Source organism: Nothobranchius furzeri, chromosome 6, assembly GCF_043380555.1.
Source record: "Nothobranchius furzeri strain GRZ-AD chromosome 6, NfurGRZ-RIMD1, whole genome shotgun sequence".
Classification (NCBI taxonomy): Eukaryota; Metazoa; Chordata; class Actinopteri; order Cyprinodontiformes; family Nothobranchiidae; genus Nothobranchius; species Nothobranchius furzeri.
Window position 1 is genome coordinate 69908241 of NC_091746.1, and position 24498 is coordinate 69932738.

Below are 24498 nucleotides of genomic sequence, written 5' to 3' on the forward strand. Positions count from 1 at the left end.
TATAGTTGATTTGTGTTTTACAGACCTTAAATGTAATAACTCTTACCTAAGAGCAGTCTTGTCAGACAAGTTTTTCCCTATTCCTGTCAGAAGGAAAATTCTTTCTCCGATTCTCTCAAATAAAGATACCAAATTCATAAGAACAGATTTTCTTTCTTATCCTCTTCTCCCCAAATTGAAGGAAGTCCACTTTAAAACGATTAATAATATATATCCATGTAAAGAATTCTTAAATATCAGATTTAATATACAAGATAATTTATGTGTCTTATGTAATAGTGATATTGAAACTCAGAAACACCTTTTCTATAATTGCAACTCTGTAAATACCTTTTGGTCAGATTTATACAATTTGCTATTATCCAAAAGGAGTTGCAATATCCCCTTATTCACATATAATATTATTCAGTTTGGTTGTATAGAAAAAAATAAACAGATTTAATTCGTTGTTAACAATTTGATAATTTTTTGGGAAATTCTTTATTCACAAATGCAGTTTTATGAAAGTGAAGCCAAGTCTGCCTTTATCCCAAAAATTATTTTATTCGTTTTTGCAATCCCTTTAAAAGGTAAATAATATACAGGCTGTTGAACTTGTCAGTTTTATTGAAGATTTCTTGAACTAAAGTCCTCTGTCTGTTACTTTACCTTATACTTTATTATTTATAAATCTGGTTATTTCTGCTGCTTAGACTTTTTCCAATTGGATTTGATGAAAGTTGTTGGTTGCCTACTGAGTGTTATTGTTTGTTATTAAAGTGTAATGTGATTGATGTTCAATAAAAAAAGTTATATCCTCACACTCTATGCCGTAAGTCAGTACAAGGTTTAATGTATGATGGCATTAAAACACTCAAAATGTAACTTATTCGAATGTAGGATTGTAAATACATATTTTACGTATATGAATTTGAAAATCTAAATTTGTTCTTTTTCTGTTTCCGCTTCCGAGCGGAACCTTTGAGCTTTGGGATGTGTTTCTACACGGACTCGGTCCCTCTACGCGGCTGCATGTGTCCCGTCTTCCACCGCGGTTCCAGCGTGTGTGAGTTTGTTTGTATAGACTCCGGTAATCATGCCGGGAGGCGGCAGCTGCTTGTTCTCCGGGTTTCGGGTTGTCGGCCTTTACTCGGACCACGTTCCGCATGCGATCCGGTACCACCTGAAGCACCGAGAGTTCTACGTGGTGACGTCAGTCGGACGAAGCTTCCACACGTTTAACGTAAGTTGAGACTTATTGATCCGTTCTGGAGCCTGCTCAGCGGTAGGCTTTTGGCTGCTTTAGCTAACCCGCCTGAGTCCGCGTGTCTGCAGCCTGGCCCGCGGCTGATGGCGCTGCTGGTCCGGCTGGTGAGTTTGGGATGAAGATGAACCTTTGGTAAGCTCCTGGTCCACTCGAGCTTCTTGGTTCAGGCCGACCTTTTCCATACACACAGTTCTGACTCGCACATAAAGCAGCGGCTAGTGTGTTCCCGCTGCCACACACCTCCTGACCTAAATGAATGAGTGATTAACAGGCATCTGCAGCACTTGATGTCCTGACGAGCAGATGTAAATCAGGTGTGCTGAAGCAGAGACATGAAAGCATGCAGGTCAGTGTGGCCTGAGGACCAGGGCTGGGACACACTGATGTGGACATAATCATTAGTGTGGCAGTTCAGTGCTGGCCTGGCCCGCCAGACTCCTCCTCTGTTTAATTCTGCACAGAGAAAGGCTCTGGGAACTCTCCTATTCAATAACCCCGCCCCTGAGAATTCTAACCGAGCCAATCAGCGCTGAGCAGCATGCAGTGTCATAAACATGGCGACTGAAGCGGAGCTCGCTGCGGCTCTTTCATCTGTTCTAAATGACTTGGATGTCTTTAAAACAAGTAGAAGCACTAAAAGCCTTTCTTCTAAAGGAAGATGCTAGCGCTGTCGCCAGACGCCATTTTTTTTACTACAGCAAAAAAACCTACAGCGTTGCGCGGTACAGTCGGTGTTTCCGTCTGTTTTCTGATTGGTTGTTTTTGTGCTGCCTAGTCCCGCCCCTCATGTGCCTCTCTGCCTGTGAGGTACCAGACTTGTTCTCTGTGTAGGGCACGAGTCTGGCAGGCCAGGCTAACGGCCCGCCACTCTGAAGTTGCAAGTGTGATGTTCTGGCTACAGAGGGCGCTGGGGTCTGAGTGACTCCATTAACCAGTAAACCAGGGGTGTCGAACTCAAACTCCCACTGGGACCAAGTCGCGGGCTAAACGCGATATTTTTAAAAAGTGACGCTAAACGTGCTCTTTTAGTCTCCAGATCTGTATGTTGAGCCTTTTCATTTGGAAACCAACAGATTTTAGCAGTAACACCGAATGTGGAATAACCAAATTACACACGAGCAAATCCATGTTAAACAAAGCACACATCAGTGGTCTCACTTATTAAAAATAGTTTTATTCCCTAAAATATTCAGCTTTTTACAACGTTTTAATCTTTGGTGTTTCTATATAGTGTTTTCTTGTTTTTATTTTTTACTCTGTTTTTGCTCCTGTAATAAATGTTATTGCTGCTTTCCCACTGAGGGAAAATAAAGGCACTTTCTATTCTTTTATCTGTAGTTTTTCCAGTTCCTGTTTTAAAGTCGGTAAACTTAATCTCACCTTTTACCTTTCATGCTTTTGGAGCAGAAAAATAACCCAAGCCCAGTTTGCTCCCACACCTGCACCTGTGGGGTTGGCTCGGAGCTGAGGAAGACCTGTTCATCTTCATCACAGAGAGCAGGTGCACACATAGATAAGTGCTGCTGAACATGGAGAGCAGCTGGACCACGCTGTTGGTCAGTGAGAGAGAGAAGCTGCAGCAGCCACAGAGGCCTGCTGGTGGAGCGTTGCTAAACTGGAGTTAAATCATCTGGGTGGAAGTTGGTCGGTGTGCTGTCTGCCGGCCAAGAACAGATTAGTGAGCTATTAAACTCGGGGCTGAGTAAGAAGAGGTACCGCTGATGCTAGTAGCATGGACGCTAATGACCGTAAACATACCGTTTTTTTGCCCTCTATCATCAACATGTTCCATCTTTGTTGAAACACCTTCCTTCTGCACCAACCCTTCCCTTCCTGGACATGTTGGGATCATTTGTGGAAAGTTATTTTCTCTTGTTGCATTAATTAAACCTGGATGTGGAAACACTGCCACCTAGTGGGGAAATACTGTCACTGCACTGCTAATGCAATCGCCATGCATTATGGGAAATGTAGTTTATATGCTGTGTGCTTTGAACTCAACTCAACTTTATTTATAAATCGCGCCATTCAGGCAAAAAGATGCCTCCAAGGCACTACACAGATCAAGTAAAAACATGAAACATTAAATCCAGAAAATTAAAACATTGTATCACAAGATACAGATAAAAATACAGTGTATACATATGTGTGTACCTGGGTACATACCTGTATACATATGTGTGTACCTGGGTACATACCTGTATACATATGTGTGTACCTGGGTACATACCTGTATACATATGTGTGTACCTGGGTACATACCTGTATACATATGTGTGTACCTGGGTACATACCTGTATACATATGTGTGTACCTGGGTACATACCTGTATACATATGTGCGTACCTGGGTACATACCTGTATACATATCTGTGTACCTGGGCACATACCTGTATACATATGTGCGTACCTGAGTACATACCTGTATACATATCTGTGTACCTGGGTACATACCTGTAAACATATGTGTGTACCTGGGTACATACCCAGGGTTTCCTCCAGTGCTTTATAAGCCTGGCGGCCCACCAGGCTTTACTTTCCCACCCACCAGGCTAAGCCTCATGCCCCGCCCCCTCCCCGACCCTACCGTGCACAGCAAAACCAGAGCCCTCCATCAGCTGATACTGGTGAGAAACAGCAGAGGAACGTGTGCAACCACCCCACCCCCGCTCTCACAGAGGAGGGCTGCAGAATGGAGCGCGCGAATCTCTCCCCCCCCCCCCCCCCCCCGACGGCTGAAGCAGCCAGGCTTAACTCCTTTTCTGGGAGAAACCCTGCATACCTATACATACCTGTATACATACCTCTGTACCTGGGTACATACCCGAACACATACCTGGTTACATACTTGTATACATATGTTTGTACCTGTGTACATACCTGTATCCATACCTGTGTCCATACCTGTGTACATAACTGTGTATATACCTGTAGCCATACCTGTGTACATACCTGTATACATATGTGTGTATCTGTGTAATGTAATCTAAACCCAAGTATTCATTCTCTTCAGGTGAGCCGATTGGGGATCGTTTCAGTCAGTGAGTGATCTACATTTTTTCCCATGATCCAGCCATGTTTGAGCTTCTGTGATCTAACACTGTGTGGTTGCCTAGGTAACAGTCTGAAAGATGACATCAGTTGCTTGGCAGCTGACAGGATGCTCGTGTTTGCTGCTAGCGGGCGGACGGTGTACGCATTTGCCAGAAACAAAGAGGTGACATTTGTCTTCATCCTTTCTTTTTCTTTTGTTTTTGTGCTTCTGTCTGACCTCACCTGTTAGTTTTGAGCTTTTCTGCTTTCCGTACAGGTGGTGATTCAATACGTTGGTCACAAACAGAACGTGTGTCTGCTGCTGCCAATGGGCGATCAGCTAATCTCTTCTGACAACAGTGGTGATGTCATAGTGTGGGACGTCCAGGGAGGAGGTGAGCCGAGGGGCTGGAGCTGCAGGCACATTCACCTGCTGCTCCAGTGTTCCTGTTACCCATCATGCTTTGCTCTCTGCGTCTGTCAGACATCTACTTGCAGCTGCACTTTGATCCGAACACCTTTGATATATCTGCCATGATGCATCCCAGCACTTACCTGAATAAAGTGCTGCTGGGCAGCTCCCAGGGTGCACTGCAGCTCTGGAACATCAAGACCAGGTAAGACCAACCTGACAGCCATGGCAACGATCCACTTCCTGTTTTTGTGTTGTTCAGAAGAAGTTTGTCTTCATGGGACCAAACAAGCAAACCCTTGTTGGCATCTGTCTCGCTAACAATGATGATGATGATGATGACGATGATGATGATGATGATGTGACACATGAGTAAACTTACACCTCTTCCTCAGTAAGCTGCTGTACGTGTTTCCTGGATGGTCGGCTGGAGTCACCGTTCTGCAGCAGGTCAGTCTGATCCACCTGTCCTCTGAGTCCAGGCCTGATCTTTTCTGGACACGACTTGTTGATTATGAATAATGTTAACAGTAGGGTTGGGTGTCGTTTGAATTTGAATGATTCCAATTCCTCGTTTTGATTCTGGTTCCTATCGATTCCCGATTCTGATTCTTTCCAGTGGTAGGATCCAAAAACATGGCGCGGCTTAAACGAGCCGGCTAACCACAGGTATTACTCGATGAAATAATCTGAACTCAACATCCATCCATCGGAGCTCCCTCCATCTCCTACACATCTTTGGGGGCGGATCTGCGGCCCCTCACTCTCTATTGGACGCTCCTATAGAGAAACCTTACAGATACAAGCGCGTGTACACACACAGATACACACAGGTGCTCACATAAGGATGGACTTGGGCATTTTCGACACAGGTCTTAAAGCTGGAAGGTAAATCGAGAGCTTCGCCTTCTGACTCAGCTCTCTCTTCACCACGACAGACCGGTACAACGCCCGCATCACTGCAGATGCAGCACCGATCCGCCTATCGATCTCACGCTCCAGTTTTCCCTCACTCGTGAACAAGACCCCGAGATACTTAAACTCCTCCCCTTGGGGCGGGACCTCATCCCTGACCCGGAGAAGACATTCTACCCTTTTCTGACTCAAATCCATGATCTCAGTTTTAGAGTAGGGATGTCCCGATCAGGTGTTTTTGCCCTCGAGTCCGAGTCATTTGATTTTGAGAATCTGCCGATACCGAGTCCCGATCCGATACTTTTGATACATAAAAAAACAAATAAGAAGAAAAGGAAGAAACAGTTCCAGAATGTTCCTTCTTTTTTATTTAATTACCTTTTATTTAAATTTTTAACAACAGATCACTTCTGTGAGGTAGCTTGAACAAGTAATAAATAACATAAATTCTTCACTTTTGGACTTTATTGCAAATATAAAAAGTCTAATATAAAAACAGATCGCACTTCAACTTAAAATACCTGGCAGGGGTTTATTTTGCCTCGGCCCCCAAAATGCTTAGATACATCCCTGGACATGGGACGGAGTTTTGAAGACGATCTGAATTGTATCGACTATATAAACATGCTGATAAGTTATTGCTGTATACAGGTACAAACGTGTAGTGGGATCAATCTACCTACTTTTTATTTTTTTAAGAGCTTTGTTTTGTTTTCTTGGTTTTTATTTTCCTGTCTTCCTGTCCTGTCTCTCTGATCTTCCTGTCCTGTCTCTCTGATCTTCCTGTCCTGTCTCTCTGATCTTCCTGTCCTGTCTGTCTCTGATCGTCCTGTCCTGTCTGTTTCTGACCTTCCTGTCCTGTCTCTCTGATCTTCCTGTCCTGTCTGTCTCTGATCTTCCTGTCCTGTCTGTCTCTGATCTTCCTGTCCTGTCTGTTTCTGACCTTCCTGTCCTGTCTCTCTGACCTTCCTGTCCTGTCTGTCTCTGACCTTCCTGTCCTGTCTCTCTGATCCTCCTGTCCTGTCTGTCTCTGACCTTCCTGCCCTGTCTCTCTGATCTTCCTGTCCTGTCTCTCTGATCTTCCTGTCCTGTCTCTCTGATCTTCCTGTCCTGTCTGTCTCTGATCTTCCTGTCCTGTCTGTCTCTGATCTTCCTGTCCTGTCTCTCTGACCTTCCTGTCCTGTCTGTCTCTGACCTTCCTGTCCTGTCTCTCTGATCTTCCTGTCCTGTCTCTCTGATCTTCCTGTCCTGTCTCTCTGATCTTCCTGTCCTGTCTGTTTCTGACCTTCCTGTCCTGTCTCTCTGATCTTCCTGTCCTGTCTCTCTGATCTTCCTGTCCTGTCTCTCTGATCTTCCTGTCCCGTCTGTCTCTGATCTTCCTGTCCTGTCTCTCTGATCTTCCTGTCCCGTCTGTCTCTGATCTTCCTGTCCCGTCTGTCTCTGATCTTCCTGTCCTGTCTCTCTGATCTTCCTGTCCTGTCTCTCTGATCTTCCTGTCCCGTCTGTCTCTGATCTTCCTGTCCTGTCTCTCTGATCTTCCTGTCCTGTCTCTCTGATCTTCCTGTCCTGTCTCTCTGATCTTCCTGTCCTGTCTGTCTCTGATCTTCCTGTCCTGTCTCTCTGATCTTCCTGTCCTGTCTGTCTCTGATCTTCCTGTCCTGTCTGTCTCTGATCTTCCTGTCCCGTCTGTCTCTGATCTTCCTGTCCTGTCTCTCTGATCTTCCTGTCCTGTCTCTCTGATCTTCCTGTCCTGTCTCTCTGATCTTCCTGTCCTGTCTCTCTGATCTTCCTGTCCTGTCTCTCTGATCTTCCTGTCCTGTCTGTCTCTGATCTTCCTGTCCTGTCTGTCTCTGATCTTCCTGTCCTGTCTGTCTCTGATCTTCCTGTCCTGTCTCTCTGATCTTCCTGTCCTGTCTGTCTCTGATCTTCCTGTCCTGTCTGTCTCTGATCTTCCTGTCCTGTCTGTCTCTGATCTTCCTGTCCTGTCTCTCTGATCTTCCTGTCCTGTCTGTCTCTGATCTTCCTGTCCCGTCTGTCTCTGATCTTCCTGTCCTGTCTCTCTGATCTTCCTGTCCTGTCTCTCTGATCTTCCTGTCCTGTCTCTCTGATCTTCCTGTCCTGTCTCTCTGATCTTCCTGTTCTGTCTCTCTGACCTTCCTGTCCTGTCTCTCTGATCTTCCTGTCCTGTCTGTCTCTGATCTTCCTGTCCTGTCTGTCTCTGATCTTCCTGTCCTGTCTCTCTGATCTTCCTGTCCTGTCTGTCTCTGATCTTCCTGCATCTCCCAGTCCTCCAGACAAACTCCTGCCTGCTTCCTTCTTTTTCACCTCACAAGTAACTTTTTAACCAGCAGATCAAATTGATCTGTTGACCGCAAAAAAAGGCGGAGTGTGCGCCGCGCTGCCCGGCTGCGCTAGTGACGAGCGCTGCAGCGTGAGCGCATCCACACGTCATGCTCAAATAACAGACAGAACTTACCAGAGAGAAAATGAACGGACACGAATGACTGTGTGTTAATTATATATTTTTTGGTGACGCCACTTAGAAACTTAGGAAGTGTTACTGTGGCCGTATGCAGAGCGCAGCTGGAGTTCATGAATGATCAGCGGTCTGCCTGCCGCTCTGCATCTCTGCTCAGAAGAATCCCCGCTACGCTGACTCCATGTAAATAATATAATAAAGGTAGAAACTGGATCTCTTTGGTGCTCCTTCTGGGTGTGTAAGTTAAGGGCATCAGGGGAGCCTGAAAACCTTTAAGGAGAACCAAGTTGCTCTCCTGTAATTTGAACCCAGTATCCAACTCCGGATCGGGGCTTGGACCGGGAAGTAAAGCCCGAGTCCCGATCAGTCTGAAACCACGTGATTGGGCTTATTTCCGATCATGTGATCGGATCGGGACATCCCTAATTTAGAGGAGCTGATTCTCATCCCAGCTGCTTCACACTCGGCTGCGAACCGCTCCAGCGAAAGCTGAAGGTCATGTTCTGATGAAGCCAACAGGACCACATCATCTGCAAAAAGCAGAGACCTGATCCTCAGGCCACCAAAATGGATGCCCTCCACACCTTGGCTGCGCCTAGAAATCCTGTCCATAAAGGTTATGAACAGAATCGGTGACAAAGGGCAGCCTTGGCGGAGTCCAACTCTCACTGGGAACGAGCCCGACTTACTGCCGGCAATGTGGTCCAAGCTCTGACACCGGTCATACAGGGACCTAACAGCCCGTATCAGAGGGCCTGGTACCCCATACTCCCGGAGTACCCCCCACAGGGCCCCCCGAGGGACGCGGTCAAACGCCTTCTCCAAATCCACAAAACACATGTAGACTGGTTGGGCGAATTCTCACGCACCCTCCAGGATCCCCCTAAGGGTACAGAGCTGGTCCAGTGTTCCACGGCCTGGACGAAAACCACATCGCTCCTCCTGAATCTGCCAACTGAATCCTCCAAATGTCGATCCAAAACATGCCTTTAAATCACGTCACATGTGTAAAAATTTATTAAAAGTTAGAAATGTCACAATTTGAAAAAAGCAGCAATAAAATGGTTTAGTTGCTGGTGAAACTTAACATCAGTGATCCTAGGAGCTAAGCTGTCCGAGGCTTTGTGCCTGGTGGCCGGGCTTTTACCCACGGAGCCCGGCCGGGTTCAGCCCAAAGAGGAGAGGTGAGAAGCCAGGCGTCTTCAAGAAACCAAAGAAGTCTGCTTGGGTTACCGTGACCTGTATGAGTGGGAACCTTCACCTGCACGTAATACACAAATCATCAAGTAGACTCATTTAGTGTGTTTAGGATCTGAAATGAGAAGCATTTATGTTGATTAATGAATCAATAAATCACTTTATTCGGTTCATTTATTTCAAACATATACATTCACCAACATTTCATAAAATCATTCCATGCAGTTGTTTGAAAAGGAGTAGGGAGAAGTGTATACTTATTTAGCCCCACCCCCTCAGGTTTACATCCTCATCATCTAAATTTAAACAACAAAATGTTTACAATGCCTTCAAAAAAAAACAAATTATAATAATAATAATTCTCATGTTCAACTAGAACTGTATTTAGATTTTCTAATTTGTAGAAGAGATTAAACATCGGTTTGCATGCCGTCCTGGGTTAATTGCATTTTCTTCATTCTTATACTTATTTAACATTTCTTTTTTGAGTTTTATTTTAAACTGGTTTATGTCACTACTGACCTTTATTTCTTCTGTTAACTCATTCCAGAATTTAACACCCGCTATTGAAATAGCCATCCTTTTCAATTTTGTTCTTACTCTTTGTACTTTTAAATTCCACTTCCCTCTAAAATTATACCTCCCTTCTCTTTCTAAGAACCATTTACTTATTTCAATTGGGAGCATCCCTTTCCTTGCCTTATATATTATTTGCACTGTTTTAAACTTGACCAGGTCCTGGAATTTTAAAGCTTGCGTCTTAATATAGAGTGCGTTTGTGCGAGCCCTATACCCCCCCTGATTTATTAGTCTAATAGCCCTTTTCTGCATTATGATGATAGTCTGAATATTACTTTTATATGTGTTTCCCCAAACCTCTACACAATAACTCATGTATGGTAATATGAAAGCACAATATAACATATATAATGTTTTCCTATCCAGAAAATGTTTTACTTTCCCCAAGACAGCAATGCCCCGTGCTAACTTTCCCCTCACATAAGTGATGTGTGATTTCCAACAGGCCTTATGATCAATGATCACACCAAGAAATTTTATGGTATTAACCCTTTCTAGATACACATTATCAACACAAATTTCAATGTTAATGTTTTTCTTATAGTTTCTGAATAACATAAATTTTGTTTTATTTAAATTTAAGGACAATTTGTTTCTATCAAACCACGTCTTTAATATCTTTAACTCCTGTGTGATCACCTCCACAACCTGTTGAATTCCCCCACTTGAACAAAGTATATTGGTATCATCTGCAAAAATTACAAACTTTAGCATCTTCGATACTTTACAAATATCATTTATATTCATTATAAACAATTTTGGTCCCAATACTGATCCTTGGGGTACTCCACATTCAATATCCATCAATTTAGATTTAAACTAATTTATTTGTACATATTGCTGTCGATTCATCGCATAGCTTTTTATCCAATCCAATACCACACCCCTAAACCCATATTTCTCCAGTTTGATTATTAGAATTTTGTGGTCAACCTTAGGTAGACCGTTCATTGTAGATAACAGAATATGATTTTAAACAACCTTTGGGTTGAAAGAAATCATTTATGAGTCTAAAATAAGAGTAAAAGTCTCGTCTGCTGAAGGATGTGAGGTTCGGGCCAGATCAGGGCGTCAGGGACCGTGCTAAATCAAACGTTCCCGGAACGCAAATACTGACGTCAAATCAAAGCTCACTAAGGGTAAAACTGATGCCGGAACGCGCGGAGGGGGTGGGGCTTAAAATTGTGTCCACATTTTCAAAGTTAACACACATCTTTAACTCTGAGTTCCTGCTGCTCTAAACATTAAAATAATTATTTAATTTTCTGTTCCTCACTTCTGATTACCTTCAATGGTGTCTGTTTGTTGCAACCACCAGGTACAAAAACTAACTTGTTTTTATTTGACTATTTTTCTATCCTGTCTGTTTATTATCTTCCTGCATCTCCTCTCAATCCTAAAGAGAAACTGCTACCTGGGTTCATTTATATTCACCTCATGAGTTACCTTTGAACTGCAGTTCTAAAAGATCTACCGACCGCTAAAACAGAGGAGTGCATCACCTGGTGCGGTGATGTCACCGGAGGACGAAACAGGTGATGCGCTCCGCTCCGCAGCAGCGAAAAGCATCAGGCACAAATAAAAGATAGAAAACACTAAAGGAAATGAGCCGACATGAACGATCACGTGTTAGTTTTTGAGGTGGCGACACCTGATTTGATAATGTTACTGTGGCCGTGCTCAGGACGCAGATGTCTGGAGCGTGTCAATGATCAGAGCTCTGCGCCTCTCAGGTAGAAATAATCCCCGGAGAGTCCACATAGATAATGTAATATAAGCAGAACCAGCATCGATCGGGCTCCCCCGGGTGTGTTGAGGGCTTCCAGGAGCTCCTTTAGCTCACCCGTAATTCGGACGCTGCGTATAGCACAAGTTTGTGGCGTGAGTTGTTGGATCCTAGCAGACAGTTGCCGTAACGGTCCTTTCAAAATAAAATAGTTACCTGATCTTGTTCCGGCAGGATCCGGCTCAAATGAAGCCCTGGTGTCAGGAGAAGGGATTTTTTTATGGCTTCCCTGCTTGGTAGCAAGGTCACAGAGCCCGTGTCCTGGGGTGGAAAACGCACAGTTAACAGCGGACAAAGCACTCTGGACATTTCCAACTCCACATCGTGGAACACTGGACCACCTCTGTATCCTTAGGGGGTCCTGGAGGGGGCGTGTGATTTCGCCCAACCAGTCTACGTGTGTTTGTGGATTTGGAGAAGGCGTTGGATGGCGTCTTTCGGGGAGTGTAGTCCTGATTCTGTTGGTGTTGTTTGTGAACGGGGATGTAACGTTGTGTGAGATTACTATTCTGTCTCCTTTTGCCGGTTCTGTGCTGTTTTACAGTGTTGGTCTGTGTTAGTCGGCTGAAGGTTTAGCCCATCAGCTGTCTAAGTGGGGGGGTCGGTTTGTGTGTTTTGGGGTAATGTATATTTTTGGTAGGAAATCAGCGTTTGTACATTTTTTCTGTTATTTACCTTTTTTCTTGTGGTTTCAGTCATTTTTGATGTTTTTCTTAATATCTTCTGTTGGATCTTTTTTTGCATGTTTTTCTGTCCTCTAGCATCTGTTCTGTCTGTACCTCAGTCGGGTGTTTTCTGGAGAAAAGAAGAAAACACAATGGTCACTAGCTCTAGACTTTGGCTCTTACATGATATGATGTAGCGTGGCTGGAGCAGCTCGTTCTGGAAGGCCTACGTGAGACCTGATGAAACAAAATTCGTGTCTGTAAATCAGGCTAATAACTGACCTCCGTCGCCCTCATGGAGACTGTCACCTACCACTTTAAACAAAGACGTCCTTTTTCAGAGTCCTGCGGTGGATGTGGTTGGTGTTGGCATGGCAACGGGCCGCATCGTCATTCACAACATCCGACTGGACGAGACGCTCATGAGCTTTACGCAGGACTGGGGACCAATCAGCTCACTGGCCTTCAGGACAGGTATGCTGCACCTCAGCTTTATTTACTCAGAAGGATAGGAAGCTGGTTCAGACTTAAATCCTGACTGTGGCTGTTGTCGGTGCCAAGGAACCTCGCCTTGATGCCTTGGTCCTACCCCTATTGCCTAGGAGCATGGATGTAATTTTTTGGGGGGGACAGGGGGGACATGTCCCCCCCACTTTTTCCAAAGTCAAGTTTTGACCCCTGCACTTTTTACCATCCAAAAACAATATTACGCTATATTAAATTGACATTAGTTGAGCTCTAGGACCAAGCAGAAAACAACCGTTTGTGTTGAAGCCTGTTTCCCATTAGAGCATACTGTAAAGATCCCCCCCCCCCCCACTCCGTGTCCCCCCCACTTCTAAAGTGAAAATTACGTCCGTGCCTAGGAGATACATCATCAGGAACCGCCAAGGCGTGTTCCAATGTTCATCAGGGTATCCGCGGGTCCTTAAAAAGTCTTAAAAAGTCTTAAATTAGCTTTTCCAAATTTAAGGCCTTAAAAATCCTTAAAAATGACAAATAATCCTTAAATAGTTTCCAAAGGTCTTAAATTACCAAAGACCCAATAAACGAGATTCTTTTATTTCTATAAAATTTTCATGAATTTCTAGTTAGTTTGGCATTTTTTGTGTATGATATTGGCATAAGCGGAACCGTATACATTCGGTTGGTTGTGAAAGGGGGCTATTTTTAGATGAGCATGCTAGTGGGAGTTTGCGCCATGGGGAAGTGCAACATTAATGGTAACTGAATGGCTAATCCCACGTTCACGACGTGGTTAGCACCGGTTCCAGGCAATAGCTGGAAATTATAACTTAAGTTTAATTTAAAAAAAAAATAGCTTAAATTTGGTCAAAGTGGTCTTAAAAAAGGTCTTAAAAGCCTTAAATTTGGCTCCCTTAAACCTGCAGATACCCTGTTCATGTGCTAGCGCGGCGTGTAACTGTTTAGCTAGCTGACCAAGAATACACAGGAGGTGTCTTGTAGCCTAGCCTTGGTCAAGAATGTCAGGGAACAGCGCGGTATTTTCAAAAGGATGGCGGGTCAGGAGCCGGCAGCGACTTCATATTTAATTAAACCGATAAATAAACAGACTAAAAGGCTCATTATACATTTATATTGAAACTTATACGTGTAAAATACAACTTAACCTCGCGTGTCACATGGCGTTCGGAGAACAGTCCGGCCCGAAGAAGGATGACCCTCTGAGACGGTGGAAAGTGGGTTCGGGTCAGCGTTAGCTGTAGCTTTCCTGCTGCAGCGGTGGTTTTCAGCAGCAGGTGATGCCGTGTCAAAGATGAGGCCTCGCCTCAGCCCTGAACATGGAGACACGCTCGCCGAATCAGGAGATGTCAGCCCAAACCAGGTCCGTCTAACCCGAGTTGGGACTTAAAGTAGATTTATTTAGAACTTTAAATCCAGAGGGTGGGACCTGAACCTGGTTAGGAATGATGGGAATTCCAGTCTGTGGTTCTGTAGGATCATGTCTTAACCCCACTGAGGGTTCTCCTCTGCACCTTCATGTCGCACAAACACGTGTTCCTGCTGTGTTCTCTGAGTCAGATGGCCCACCCATCATGGCATCAGGCAGTCCTCAGGGCCACATTGCATTTTGGGACTTAGAACGCCAGCAGCTGATAAATCAGCAGAGACACGCCCACAAAACAGCTGTTGCTGGAGCAACGTTCCTGCATGGAGAGCCGCTACTGGTCACCAATGGAGCCGATAACGCCATCAAGGTAAACAAACAAACAAACAAACAAACAATTAGAGCGCTACGTGAACGCCTGACAAATCACTAGAGCTGTTTTATCTCAGGTGTGGATCTTTGATCAAGAGGGAGGTGGAGCCAGACTTCTGCGTTGTCGTCAGGGCCACAGCGCCCCTCCTACAACCATCCGTCACCATGGTAACGACGGAAAGAACATCCTCAGTGCTGGTAAAAGCCACTGGATTAAACAATCATGTGACCCTTGATGTTTTCAGAAGAAGAAAGTTGTGCTGCTCTCTGCAGGTCAGGATGGGACGCTGCAGTCGTTCTCCACCGTGCATGAGCGCTTCAACAAGAACCTGGGTCATGGTCGGTTCCCTCCTCCACCAAGTTCTGCTTAGAACCGCGGTCACCAGATGAGGATTCTCACGGAGTTTAGTTTTCATCCAACATTTTCCAGGTTCCGTCAGCAAGAAGAAAGAAAAAAAGAAGAAGAAAGGTCTTTCATACGACGAGCTGCGACTTCCTGCAATAACAGCATTTTCCTCAGGTGGGTGTGCCGCCACGTCACAAACCCACAGATGAGCCATAGGTGTTGGGCGGTCCTTAGGAAAACCTTGTGCTCGTCTGTTGATTGGCAGCTGTCGCTCGTCAGTCAGACTGGGATGGCATTGTTGCTTGTCATCGCAATCGCTTGACTGTCACCACGTGGAACTACCTGCGGTGCACCATGGGAGCTCATCAGCTGAAGCCCCCGGGACCTAGAGGAGAAGCCATCGCCACGGTAACGTCGAGTTCTTATAACGTATCATTTCTGTTGTGTTCCTTCTCGTGCGATTGTTTTTTCTAAATGAGCATGAGTCTCTTAACTCCACCCACCTCTCAGAAGGACTGCCTGCTTCTGTTCCTAGGCTGTTGACATCACTTCCTGTGGAAACTTTGCTGTGATTGGCTCGTCGTGTGGCCGTGTTGATGTCTATAACCTGCAGTCTGGCCTGCACCGTGGTTTCTACGGTGACAATGAGAAAGGTGAGGTCACCTTTTTTTTTATTATGACAGAAAACCGACAAACGTGACGCCAATGAGAAGATGGATGGAACCCCGAACACGGCATTACAGGGAGTGTCATGTTGCCATGGATACCAGAGAGGGAGTGAGGGGGGTTATAGGTTTCGTTTCGTTTTATTGAGATCCTCATTAGCTTCTGCCTGAGTGCAGATGCTAGTCTTCCTGGGGTCTCATACATTTTCATACAATTGTTTACATGGGATAATACCCTTTACACACAAACACACACACATTCACGCACACACATCCCTAATTCCCATAATACCAGTAGCTCAAGATGAAATCACATATCTAGAACAAAATTATATATATAAACTAATATCGGGAAAGGAGTTAATCACACCAATAAAGATTGAAAATAAAATATAACAGAATGGTGACATCATGTCCATTGTTTCGTATCATAGTTCATCGATATCCAGTATTCGACCTCAAACACAGATTCTCAATCCTTCGTTGCAGAGTTCATAGTCACTATACAATTAAGTGTGTAAACAAAAACATTTTCAGTTTCTTATGAAAAGAAATGTTATGTAGGTGTGTTCTATTCATGAGGATTCTTAAAGCAGACCTGCCAGCCTCTACCCATTTTGCGTAGCGAGTACGTATCTAGTTACGCAGATACATCTCTCCCCTCTGAACGACGCCTACAGCGGCGGACACGTGAGTTCTGTAGCAGATACGCTCGTGTCTGACAACACCACTCAGCAGCACGGTGAAGAAGGCTAGGCCTGTCCCTGCTGCATCTGCCCAACGCCCCTCTCCATCCTCCGGTTCCCGCTCGCTGCTTTTCTGTGGTTAAAGAGGTAAACGGAAGCCTGAGTGGAAAAGAAAGATCTGCGAGGAAAGGGGCGTCTGTGCATGTTTTTCAGCCGTTACACATACATGGCACACACATTTAAAGGATGAATGTGAATATTTCTACAGTTTAAACGCGTCTTTTGCAGCACGGTTTACAACCCATGCTATGGCAGATGAGGGAGAGGTTAGCGGGCCTGCGAGCAAGAAGAGGGTCGGTGCGTTTCAGACGGTTTCGCCTACAGCAGCAGTGGCCATGCTGGCAGTCTAAACCCGGAGTCGGGTTACGGGGGCAGAAGCGTGGAGAGGCCCAGACTTCCCTCTCCCCAGCCACTTGGGCCAGCTCCTCCGAGGAAATCCCAAGGGGTTCCCCGGCCAGGTCCGGTAAGAAGTCCGCTCCAACAGCTTCTGGCATTTTTAAAAAGTATCCCAGGGACACGGTAAGGGTCGGAGATGTTTAGTCAATTTAATTTCTGACTATATAAAACGATTTCTTCGGTTTTAAAGTGTGAAGTAAACTCCGATGAAGTAAAATCCAAGCCGATCCCGTTCATGTTTACTATCCGTGTTTGTTTACCTTTTTTGCCTGCCAATAAGGCGTCTACTAACTGAGAGTCACGTGGGGTCCGGAGCTCTATAGCCCCAGTTGACGTCAACAGCTCCCCATCCCCACTGTAAATGCGTTTACATGCAGCCAGTAACCCTTTTAAAACCCGAATATTCACAATAACCTGGTTCCGCAGGTCCATGTAAACACTGCCAAAAACCCGGATATGCTCATAACGGGTTTTTTAAAAACCCGGTTACTACACCTGGGGTAACCCTTTTCTAACCCGAATGTTTGGTCGTGTAAACGCATACCGGGATATCCCCATCAAAGCGTGTGTTCTGTGCATGCTCTGTTCACAAGGAATCTTGGTCTTTTGAGTAGCGAGACGTCTTGTTTGCGCCAGAACACCGGAAGTAAACAACAAGTTGGGAGCAACATGGCGAGTCGCGGCACAGCACCACACTTTTGGAGTGACGAGGAAACTAAAGCACAAACAAACGCGGTCGCTTTCTCTTCCGAACTGGGAAACATGTTGTTTTCACGGATACCGGAACAAGAAGAACCGGAAATGAGGCATATTGCGTCTGGACGTAGTCCATACGTCCTGAAGCTACCCCAACGTCCGCATTTAAATCGGGTTATGCAAGTTAGGGGTAACTCTTTCTATTTATGCTTGTAAACGGGTTATTCTGATCAACTCAGAAACCCGAATACCGACCTTAACCCGATCATAACCCGGATATTGGCTGCATGTAAACGTAGTGTGAGCAAATTGCTGCCTTCTATTCCTGAGGCACCGAAAGGTTTGCCCGAACCTTTTTGGAACTGATCGATAGTCTGTCTCCAGGGTCTCGCCAAACTTCTCCCACGCCCAAGATTTTGCCTCGGCAACTGCCACCGCTGCACCCCTCTTAGCCCTCCTGTACGTGTCTGCTGCCTCTGGAGATGCACAGACCAGCCTTGCCCTGTAGGCCGCCTCCTTCAGCTAGACAGCTCCCCCAATCTCTGGTGTCCACCAGCGGGTACGGGGGTTACTGCCACAACTGGCACCGGCCACCCTGCGACCACAGCTAGCAACAGCCGCCTCAACAATTGCAGAGCGGAACAAGGCCCACTCGGAGTCAATATCCCCCACTGCTCTCAGGACGCGGTCAAAGCTCTGCCGGAGTTGAAGACCTTCTGGACTTCTGATTCATCTGCCAGGCGTTCCCAGAAAACCCTCACAATACATTTGGGTCTACCAGACCTGCGCAGCATCTTGCCCTGCCATCTGATCCAGCTCACCACCAGGTGTTGATCAGTTGACAGCTCTGCTCCTCTCTTTACTTTAGTGTCCAAAGCATATGGTCTCTGGTCAGATGATACAACTACAAAGTGAATCATTGACCTGTAACCTAGGCTGCCCTGGTACCAGGCATACCGATGGACATCCTTATGTTTGAACATGGTGTTTGTTATGGCCAAACTGCGACTTGTGCAGAAGTCCAATAACAAAACACCACTTGAGTTCAGATTTGGCAGGCCGTTTCTCCAAATCATGCCACTCCAGGTCACGCTATCATTGCCAACGTGAGCAATGGAGTCCCCAGTTGGAGCACCATCTAGTACTCGTCCCAGGGACTCCAAAAAGGGGGGGTACTCTGAACTGCTATTTGTTGCATAAGCACAAACAACAGTCAGGACCCATTTCCCGAACTGAAGGCGCAAGGATGCTACCCTTTCGTCCCCTTGAGAAAACCCCAACATGCAGGCAGAGTCTTGGTCTAACAAAAAGCCCACCCTACCCTCTCACCCTGACCAACTCCAGCATAAAAGAGAGTCCAACCTCTCTCAAGGACTTGGGTTCCAGAGCCAATGCTTTGTGTCGAGATGAGCCAGACTATATCTAGCCGGTACCGCTCGACCTCCTTCACAAGCTCCAGGTCCTTCCCGCCAGAGAGGTAACGTTCCATGTCCCAATAGCCAGTTTTTGTGTCCGGGGATCGGACCGCCAAAACTCCCACCTTAGTCTGCTACCTGATCCACATTGCACCGGACCCTTCCTGTTCCTCCTGCTGGTGGTTGGTCCGGTTCGGGCTAGGCCTGGGCCCGGGCCCCATGGGCGCGTTCAAGGAGGAGTAGTCAAACAAATGGATGACTAATCAAGTGGTGATTTGTATTTTTTCTCAAGATTTCTGAATTGCTTACTGTAGTGCTCCGCTCTCCTGTCGGCTTGCATGAGTTTAAATTCTTCCAGGGAAACCTCAGAGTCTGCTATGAGCTTGTTCATCCACATCTCCGTAAAAAAACATCATGCTCTCAGTAGTACCGCTGCAGCAGCCGGGTCAGCGCTTAGAGCTCAACCATTTTATTGGGGAGAGAGCGGACATTTACCATAATCGCAAAGGATAGATGTGGTTTATATCTCTGTTCCCTCTAAGAGCTTAATTCTGGAGGCAGAACTGACGTTTCCCATAAAAAGTTAGCTGCTTAAGGGAGCTAGCATTAGTTGCGCCCACCTTAAGGCCATTAAAACGCGCACAGAAGAAACGGCAAAGTATAAAAAGAGAGTAACAAAGCAAGAGCTGCTGTTACTGGCTGCAGCTTCCCTTATGCTCTCTGTAACTGAACCTGATCTTTACTTTTGGACTTTAGAGTCCATCTTCACGGTAGCAACTCACCACTAAATAAAGCTACCTGAAATATAACAATCTACATCTGACCTCCTCCCACTTCTCTGAGTTTACACCAGTACGTGTCCCCACTCCTCACCTCCTCCTCCTGCTCGCTGCAAATTAGGAGCAGAGCCAGGGCTCATCGAGGAGTTGACCAATCACGTGCGGCTTAAAGACAAAGAGAGAGAAAGGGGAAAAAGAAAAACAACCTCTGAGACTGAGCCGGCTCTGATTGGTTACTTCAAAGAGCCGTTTCATCCGTGAACGACACATCACTAACCCGTATGAAGAAAGTTCACTTTGGGCCATTTGGGGAAATGCAGACCTTGAGCACGCTACACAGCTAAAGGTGTGACAGTGATGCATGTCTGAAGTGCCCCCTAAGTTTCTGGACTAATCCTTGGCGGAGTCGCGTGCAGATCTGGGTTTGTTTTTGTTTCTAATGCAGATTGGACCTAATCAGGTGTTGATGGAGTCTTCCAGTTCTTACACAGTTTCTGCTTTAAATCACATGCTGTTTCATGAAGTTCAGAGCAGAGTCCTGCATGGGTCTATTTTTACAAACTCGACCCGAGACCCCGACATGGACACGGTGAAGTGCCTTTACCCGTTTTATTGCAGCTCTCTCCTCATCTGCCTCCAGACGCCCTCAGGATGGGGAGGCCTGATTAGTGGTAGCACACAGGTGTGTGTTGTCTCCTCCTGCTGCCTCTCATGGTCCTGTGCCACTGACACAATATTGAATATAAAATCTGAATATTTTTCTCTTGTATTTTTATGTAAATAAAAGGAGAAAATGAAACTTGTGGGATGAGGTTTTGATCTGACTTGTTCTGGAAATCGTGACCATAGCAGCTCAAGTCTGCTCCTCAGTGTGTGCAGACCCAGATCTGTGAAAAATAATTTATGCATTTTCCTGTTGCAGGACTCTGGTTCTGAGTCGATAGATGAATATTATTGTGTTCGGTTCGCCGTGCCTGCCTGCGTTAATACCATCTCCTCTGCTCTAGCTCACAGAGGTGTGGTGCGAGGTGTTGCCACGGATACACTGAACCAGCTGACTCTCACCTGTGGCTCTGATTGGCTGCTAAAGTTCTGGCGCTTTAAGAAAAAGACTCTACAAGGAGAGCTGAAGCTGAACGCGGCACCAGCTAGCATGAGGCTTCACAGAGACAGGTAGGTGTTTACCTGAGATGAAGAAGAAACATGACCTGAAACAGCTGTTTAATCTGCTGTGTGTGTGTGTGTGTGTGTGTGTGTGTGTGTGTGTGTGTGTGTGTGTGTGTGTGTGTGTGTGTGTGTGTGTGTGTGTGTGTGTGTGTGTGTGTGTGTGTGTGTCATTAGCGGGATGCTCGCCATGGCACTGGATGACTTCACACTAATCGTGGTTGACATCGAAATGCGAAAAGTTGTCAGGAAGTTTGGAGGTCACCATGGCAACATAACCGACATGGTTTGTGGCACTAACTATGCTATCTAAAGGTGCTAGCTAACGATGCTAACAATATTATATGGCACCAGATGTTGTATTCATCTTTAGAACAGGGTTAATTGTAGAAGAAAGTAGTCTTAAGAGTAGGCTTAAAACATTTTTATTTGATAGGGCCTGTCAAGCACCTTGGGGGGGTTCCATAACTCTAGAAGACGCTATATTAAATACAAGAGAAAATAAATAATCAAGCTCCATCATACATGAGTGACCTGATTGTTCCATACGTTCCTAACCGAGCACTTCTCTCTCAGACTGCAGGTTCACTGGTGGTTCCCATAATATCAAAAAATACGATGGGAGGCAGATCTTGTAGTTATCAGGCTCCTCTCTTGTGGAACCAGCTCCCAGCTTTAGTCCGTGAGGCAGACACTTTGTCTACTTTTAAGACTAGGCTTAAAATATTTTTATTTGATAGGGCCTATGGTTAAAATCTGATGTTTGTCCAGATCTGGACAAGTGGGGGAGTAGAGGGAGGTGGAGTGTACAGTCGGTAAAGACGGCTCTCCCTTGCCCTACCTTCAACATGCCTCCATCTAAAAGGCTAGGCTATCCAGAGTTATCCCTGTAGTTATGCTGCTATAGGCTTAGACTGCTGGAGGACACACTGACCACTTTCCACACTCGACTACTTTCTTCTACAATCTGCTCTTTAACTGTATTATTTCCTGCTATTTCAGCTGTTAACTTTATTTTTTCTCTAAGTGTTTTTCTCCCCAGAAGAAGCTACAACGATGTTCTGCTGAGCTGTGGTGGCCTCATGGAGGGGGCCATCGGCTAACACACTGCTGCTAGTCACTTAAACATTCTCCCTCTCCTGATAATAACTTTTTACTCTTTGACGTTGGATGTGCTACTACTAGTTTACCCGTTTAATTATAGATTCACTAGGATAAATACAATAAAGTTTATCTCTCACCAAATAGAATATTTACTAAGAAATCACAATGTAGCCATAGAAACACTACTTGGTTTGTGTGTGTGTGTGTGTGCGTGCACGTGCGTGTGTGTGTGTCTGCTCTGTCTTCTCCATCCCCAGTGAGTCGTGGAGGATGGCTGCTTATACTGAGCCAGGATCCTCTGGAGGTTTCTTCCTGTTAAAAGGGAGTTTTCCTCTCCACTATCGCTGCATGCTTGCTTAGTAGTCAGTGACTCGATGCAACCTGCTGGGTTCCTTATATAGGAAACTTTTTCATATTGGTTAAATGAACTGACCTGTATTGGGATGTTTATTATGTGAAGGTCCTTGAGACGGCTTTGGTCCTGATTTGGTGCTTTAGAAATAAACTGGACTGAATTGGAGAGGAGGGCTATTCAGAGGTAGTTTCTTTTGGACAGCTACAGCTTATAAACTTGACCCTCCCATATTCCAGTCAGAATTGACAAAGCTCCTCAGATGAAAAACTCCAGCTCTGTGATAAATGGCTGATGGATCTGTTGGTATCTAGATGGTACCTATCTAACCTTCTACACTGTAGTACGGCTGAATTGTGGTTAGCAACAGTAAACTCTGCTCTGATCAGTAACAGGAAGTACTAAAGTTTGTTGTCTTTGTGCGTCAGACCTTCAGCCCTGACAGCCGCTGGCTGGTCACCGTTGGGATGGACTGCACCATCCGTACCTGGGACCTCCCGTCTGGAAGGTGAGGGCATCAGGTTTGAGGGTGTTTGTGCAAACCAAACCCTCCTGTTTGTTGTTGCCACGCCCCCTGCTGGCAGCTTTGACAGTCGCCTGGTCTTTCTTTCCTCTTAGCCTGGTGGACTGCTTTCTGGTTGCCATGGCGCCTGTGGGCGTGTCTATGTCTCCGACCGGAGACTTCCTGGCAACGGCTCATGTGGACAGTCTTGGCGTTTACCTCTGGTTTGAGTCACTCAGTTATTGTTACCATGATCACATCGCTTAAGTCTCCCTGTATCGTCCAATTAAATTACATTTGTCCTTCTTCAGGGCCAATAGGAGTCTTTGTGGGCCTGTGGGGCTCCACCCCCTTCCATCTGACTACCAGCCAGCAGAGGAGATGCTGCCAGGTGTCTCCACAGAAGAAACATTGCAGGACATTTCTTTAGAAGATGCTGATGATGTGTATCAGTCAGCTGCACAGCTGGGGGCGGAGCTTGTGACACTGTCCCTGCTGCCAGAGTCCCGCTGGAAAAGTCTACTACACCTGGACACCATCAAGGTGAGCTGAATTACAGCTGGCAGGCCAAGCAAGCAGGTGGGTGTTTTTCTTACCTGTTGTTTTAATTTACAGAAGAGGAACAAACCTACAGCGCCCCCTGTGGCTCCGCCCACTGCCCCCTTCTTCCTGCCAACAGTTCCTGGTCTCACACCTAGATTTGAGTTACCTCTAGGAACCACGCATGATGCACAGGTAGATAGCTCAGGCTCCACCCCTGCAATACACTGTCATTGCTCTGGGTCATGTGACTGACTTCTAAATAAGGTTCTCACTTCCTGTGTGTAAGTCAAAGGTCCTGCCCTGGGGTTCTTTGGCTCAGAGGTCTGAGTTCATTTCATCTCTAGAGTCCGCTCTGCATTCCGGGTCATGTGAGTACACACCTGGCCTTCAAAGTAAAAGCCTTACCTCACAGCAGTGTTTACTGGAGACCAGCTGAACCAGCTGTCCTTGTTTATTAAATCAGTGTGTTTGGAATCATTCTGCCAAGAAGAGTCGACTAGTCACGCCTACGCTGCTCATCAAACCGGCATCAATGTTCATTTCTGAAGCTTTGTTTTGTCTCATAAGTGCTGCTGTAACCTCTGCTGTGTGTGTGTGTGAGTGTGTGTGAGAGAGAGACTGAAAATTGTTTTAAAACATTTGACATCACCAACAGTTGATGTGCCGCTGCGCCTCCTGAGAGAATGTGGGCCGTCAGCGCTGTCTGTGGAACTTGCCTCTCTGACATCAGAAGGAGGCGGGGCTAGCAGCCTCTTGGTTGGCTTCATTAGAATGATTGACAGCATGCTGGCGACTGGACGAGACTTTGACCTGAGTCATGCCTACTTGGCTCTTTTCCTGAAAGTGAGCCATTCAAAGAACTTCTCTGGTCTTTTATTGTGAAAAGGTTCCAGTTTTTTGTTTACTGTAATATTTTGTTTTTTCAGCTCCATCTGCGCACTCTTTCTCAGGATGCTGTTGCCATGGCAGCGTTGCTCCAGCTCTCATCCAGGCTGGAGGCTGGGTGGGCAGAGCTTAGATCATCATTCAACCAGTCATTGTGTTTGCTGTCATTCACAAAGAGTGCAATGCTGTGACACACACACACACGCTTACGTGCACACACATATGTGCAGAGTCAGATTGTGTTTTAATAAAGTTTCTGGTTTTTGAATAGAGCTTCAGAGTTGCTTTGTTTGCAGAAGATGAACTGATTGATCAGTGATTGGTGTGGGGTTGGGCAGAAGTAACTGGGTACAAGTACTCGAGTAGTTAAAC

At 45.8% G+C, this 24498-nt stretch overlaps 1 protein-coding gene across 2 annotated transcripts; it reads left to right on the plus strand.

The window, feature by feature from the left end:
• The first annotated feature begins 967 nt into the window (after positions 1–967).
• On the plus strand, positions 968–24394 carry wdr36 (WD repeat domain 36). 2 transcript variants are annotated; one of them, XM_015943298.3, is made up of 22 exons: positions 968–1222; positions 4260–4287; positions 4363–4463; positions 4557–4674; positions 4764–4896; positions 5087–5141; positions 12654–12786; positions 14356–14531; positions 14611–14731; positions 14807–14872; positions 14964–15053; positions 15145–15287; positions 15415–15532; positions 20584–20749; positions 20918–21026; positions 22625–22704; positions 22815–22922; positions 23010–23241; positions 23314–23433; positions 23528–23609; positions 23897–24084; positions 24168–24394. In XM_015943298.3, the coding sequence occupies exons 1-22, from the start codon at positions 1076–1078 to the stop codon at positions 24315–24317; spliced, it is 2664 nt and encodes an 887-aa protein (XP_015798784.3). In that variant the 5' UTR covers positions 968–1075; the 3' UTR covers positions 24318–24394. The 2 variants fall into 2 exon arrangements, with proteins under 2 accessions (XP_015798784.3, XP_054600600.2); XM_054744625.2 differs by lacking the exon at positions 968–1222 and adding an exon at positions 1258–1378.
• Positions 24395–24498: the final 104 nt, after the last annotated feature.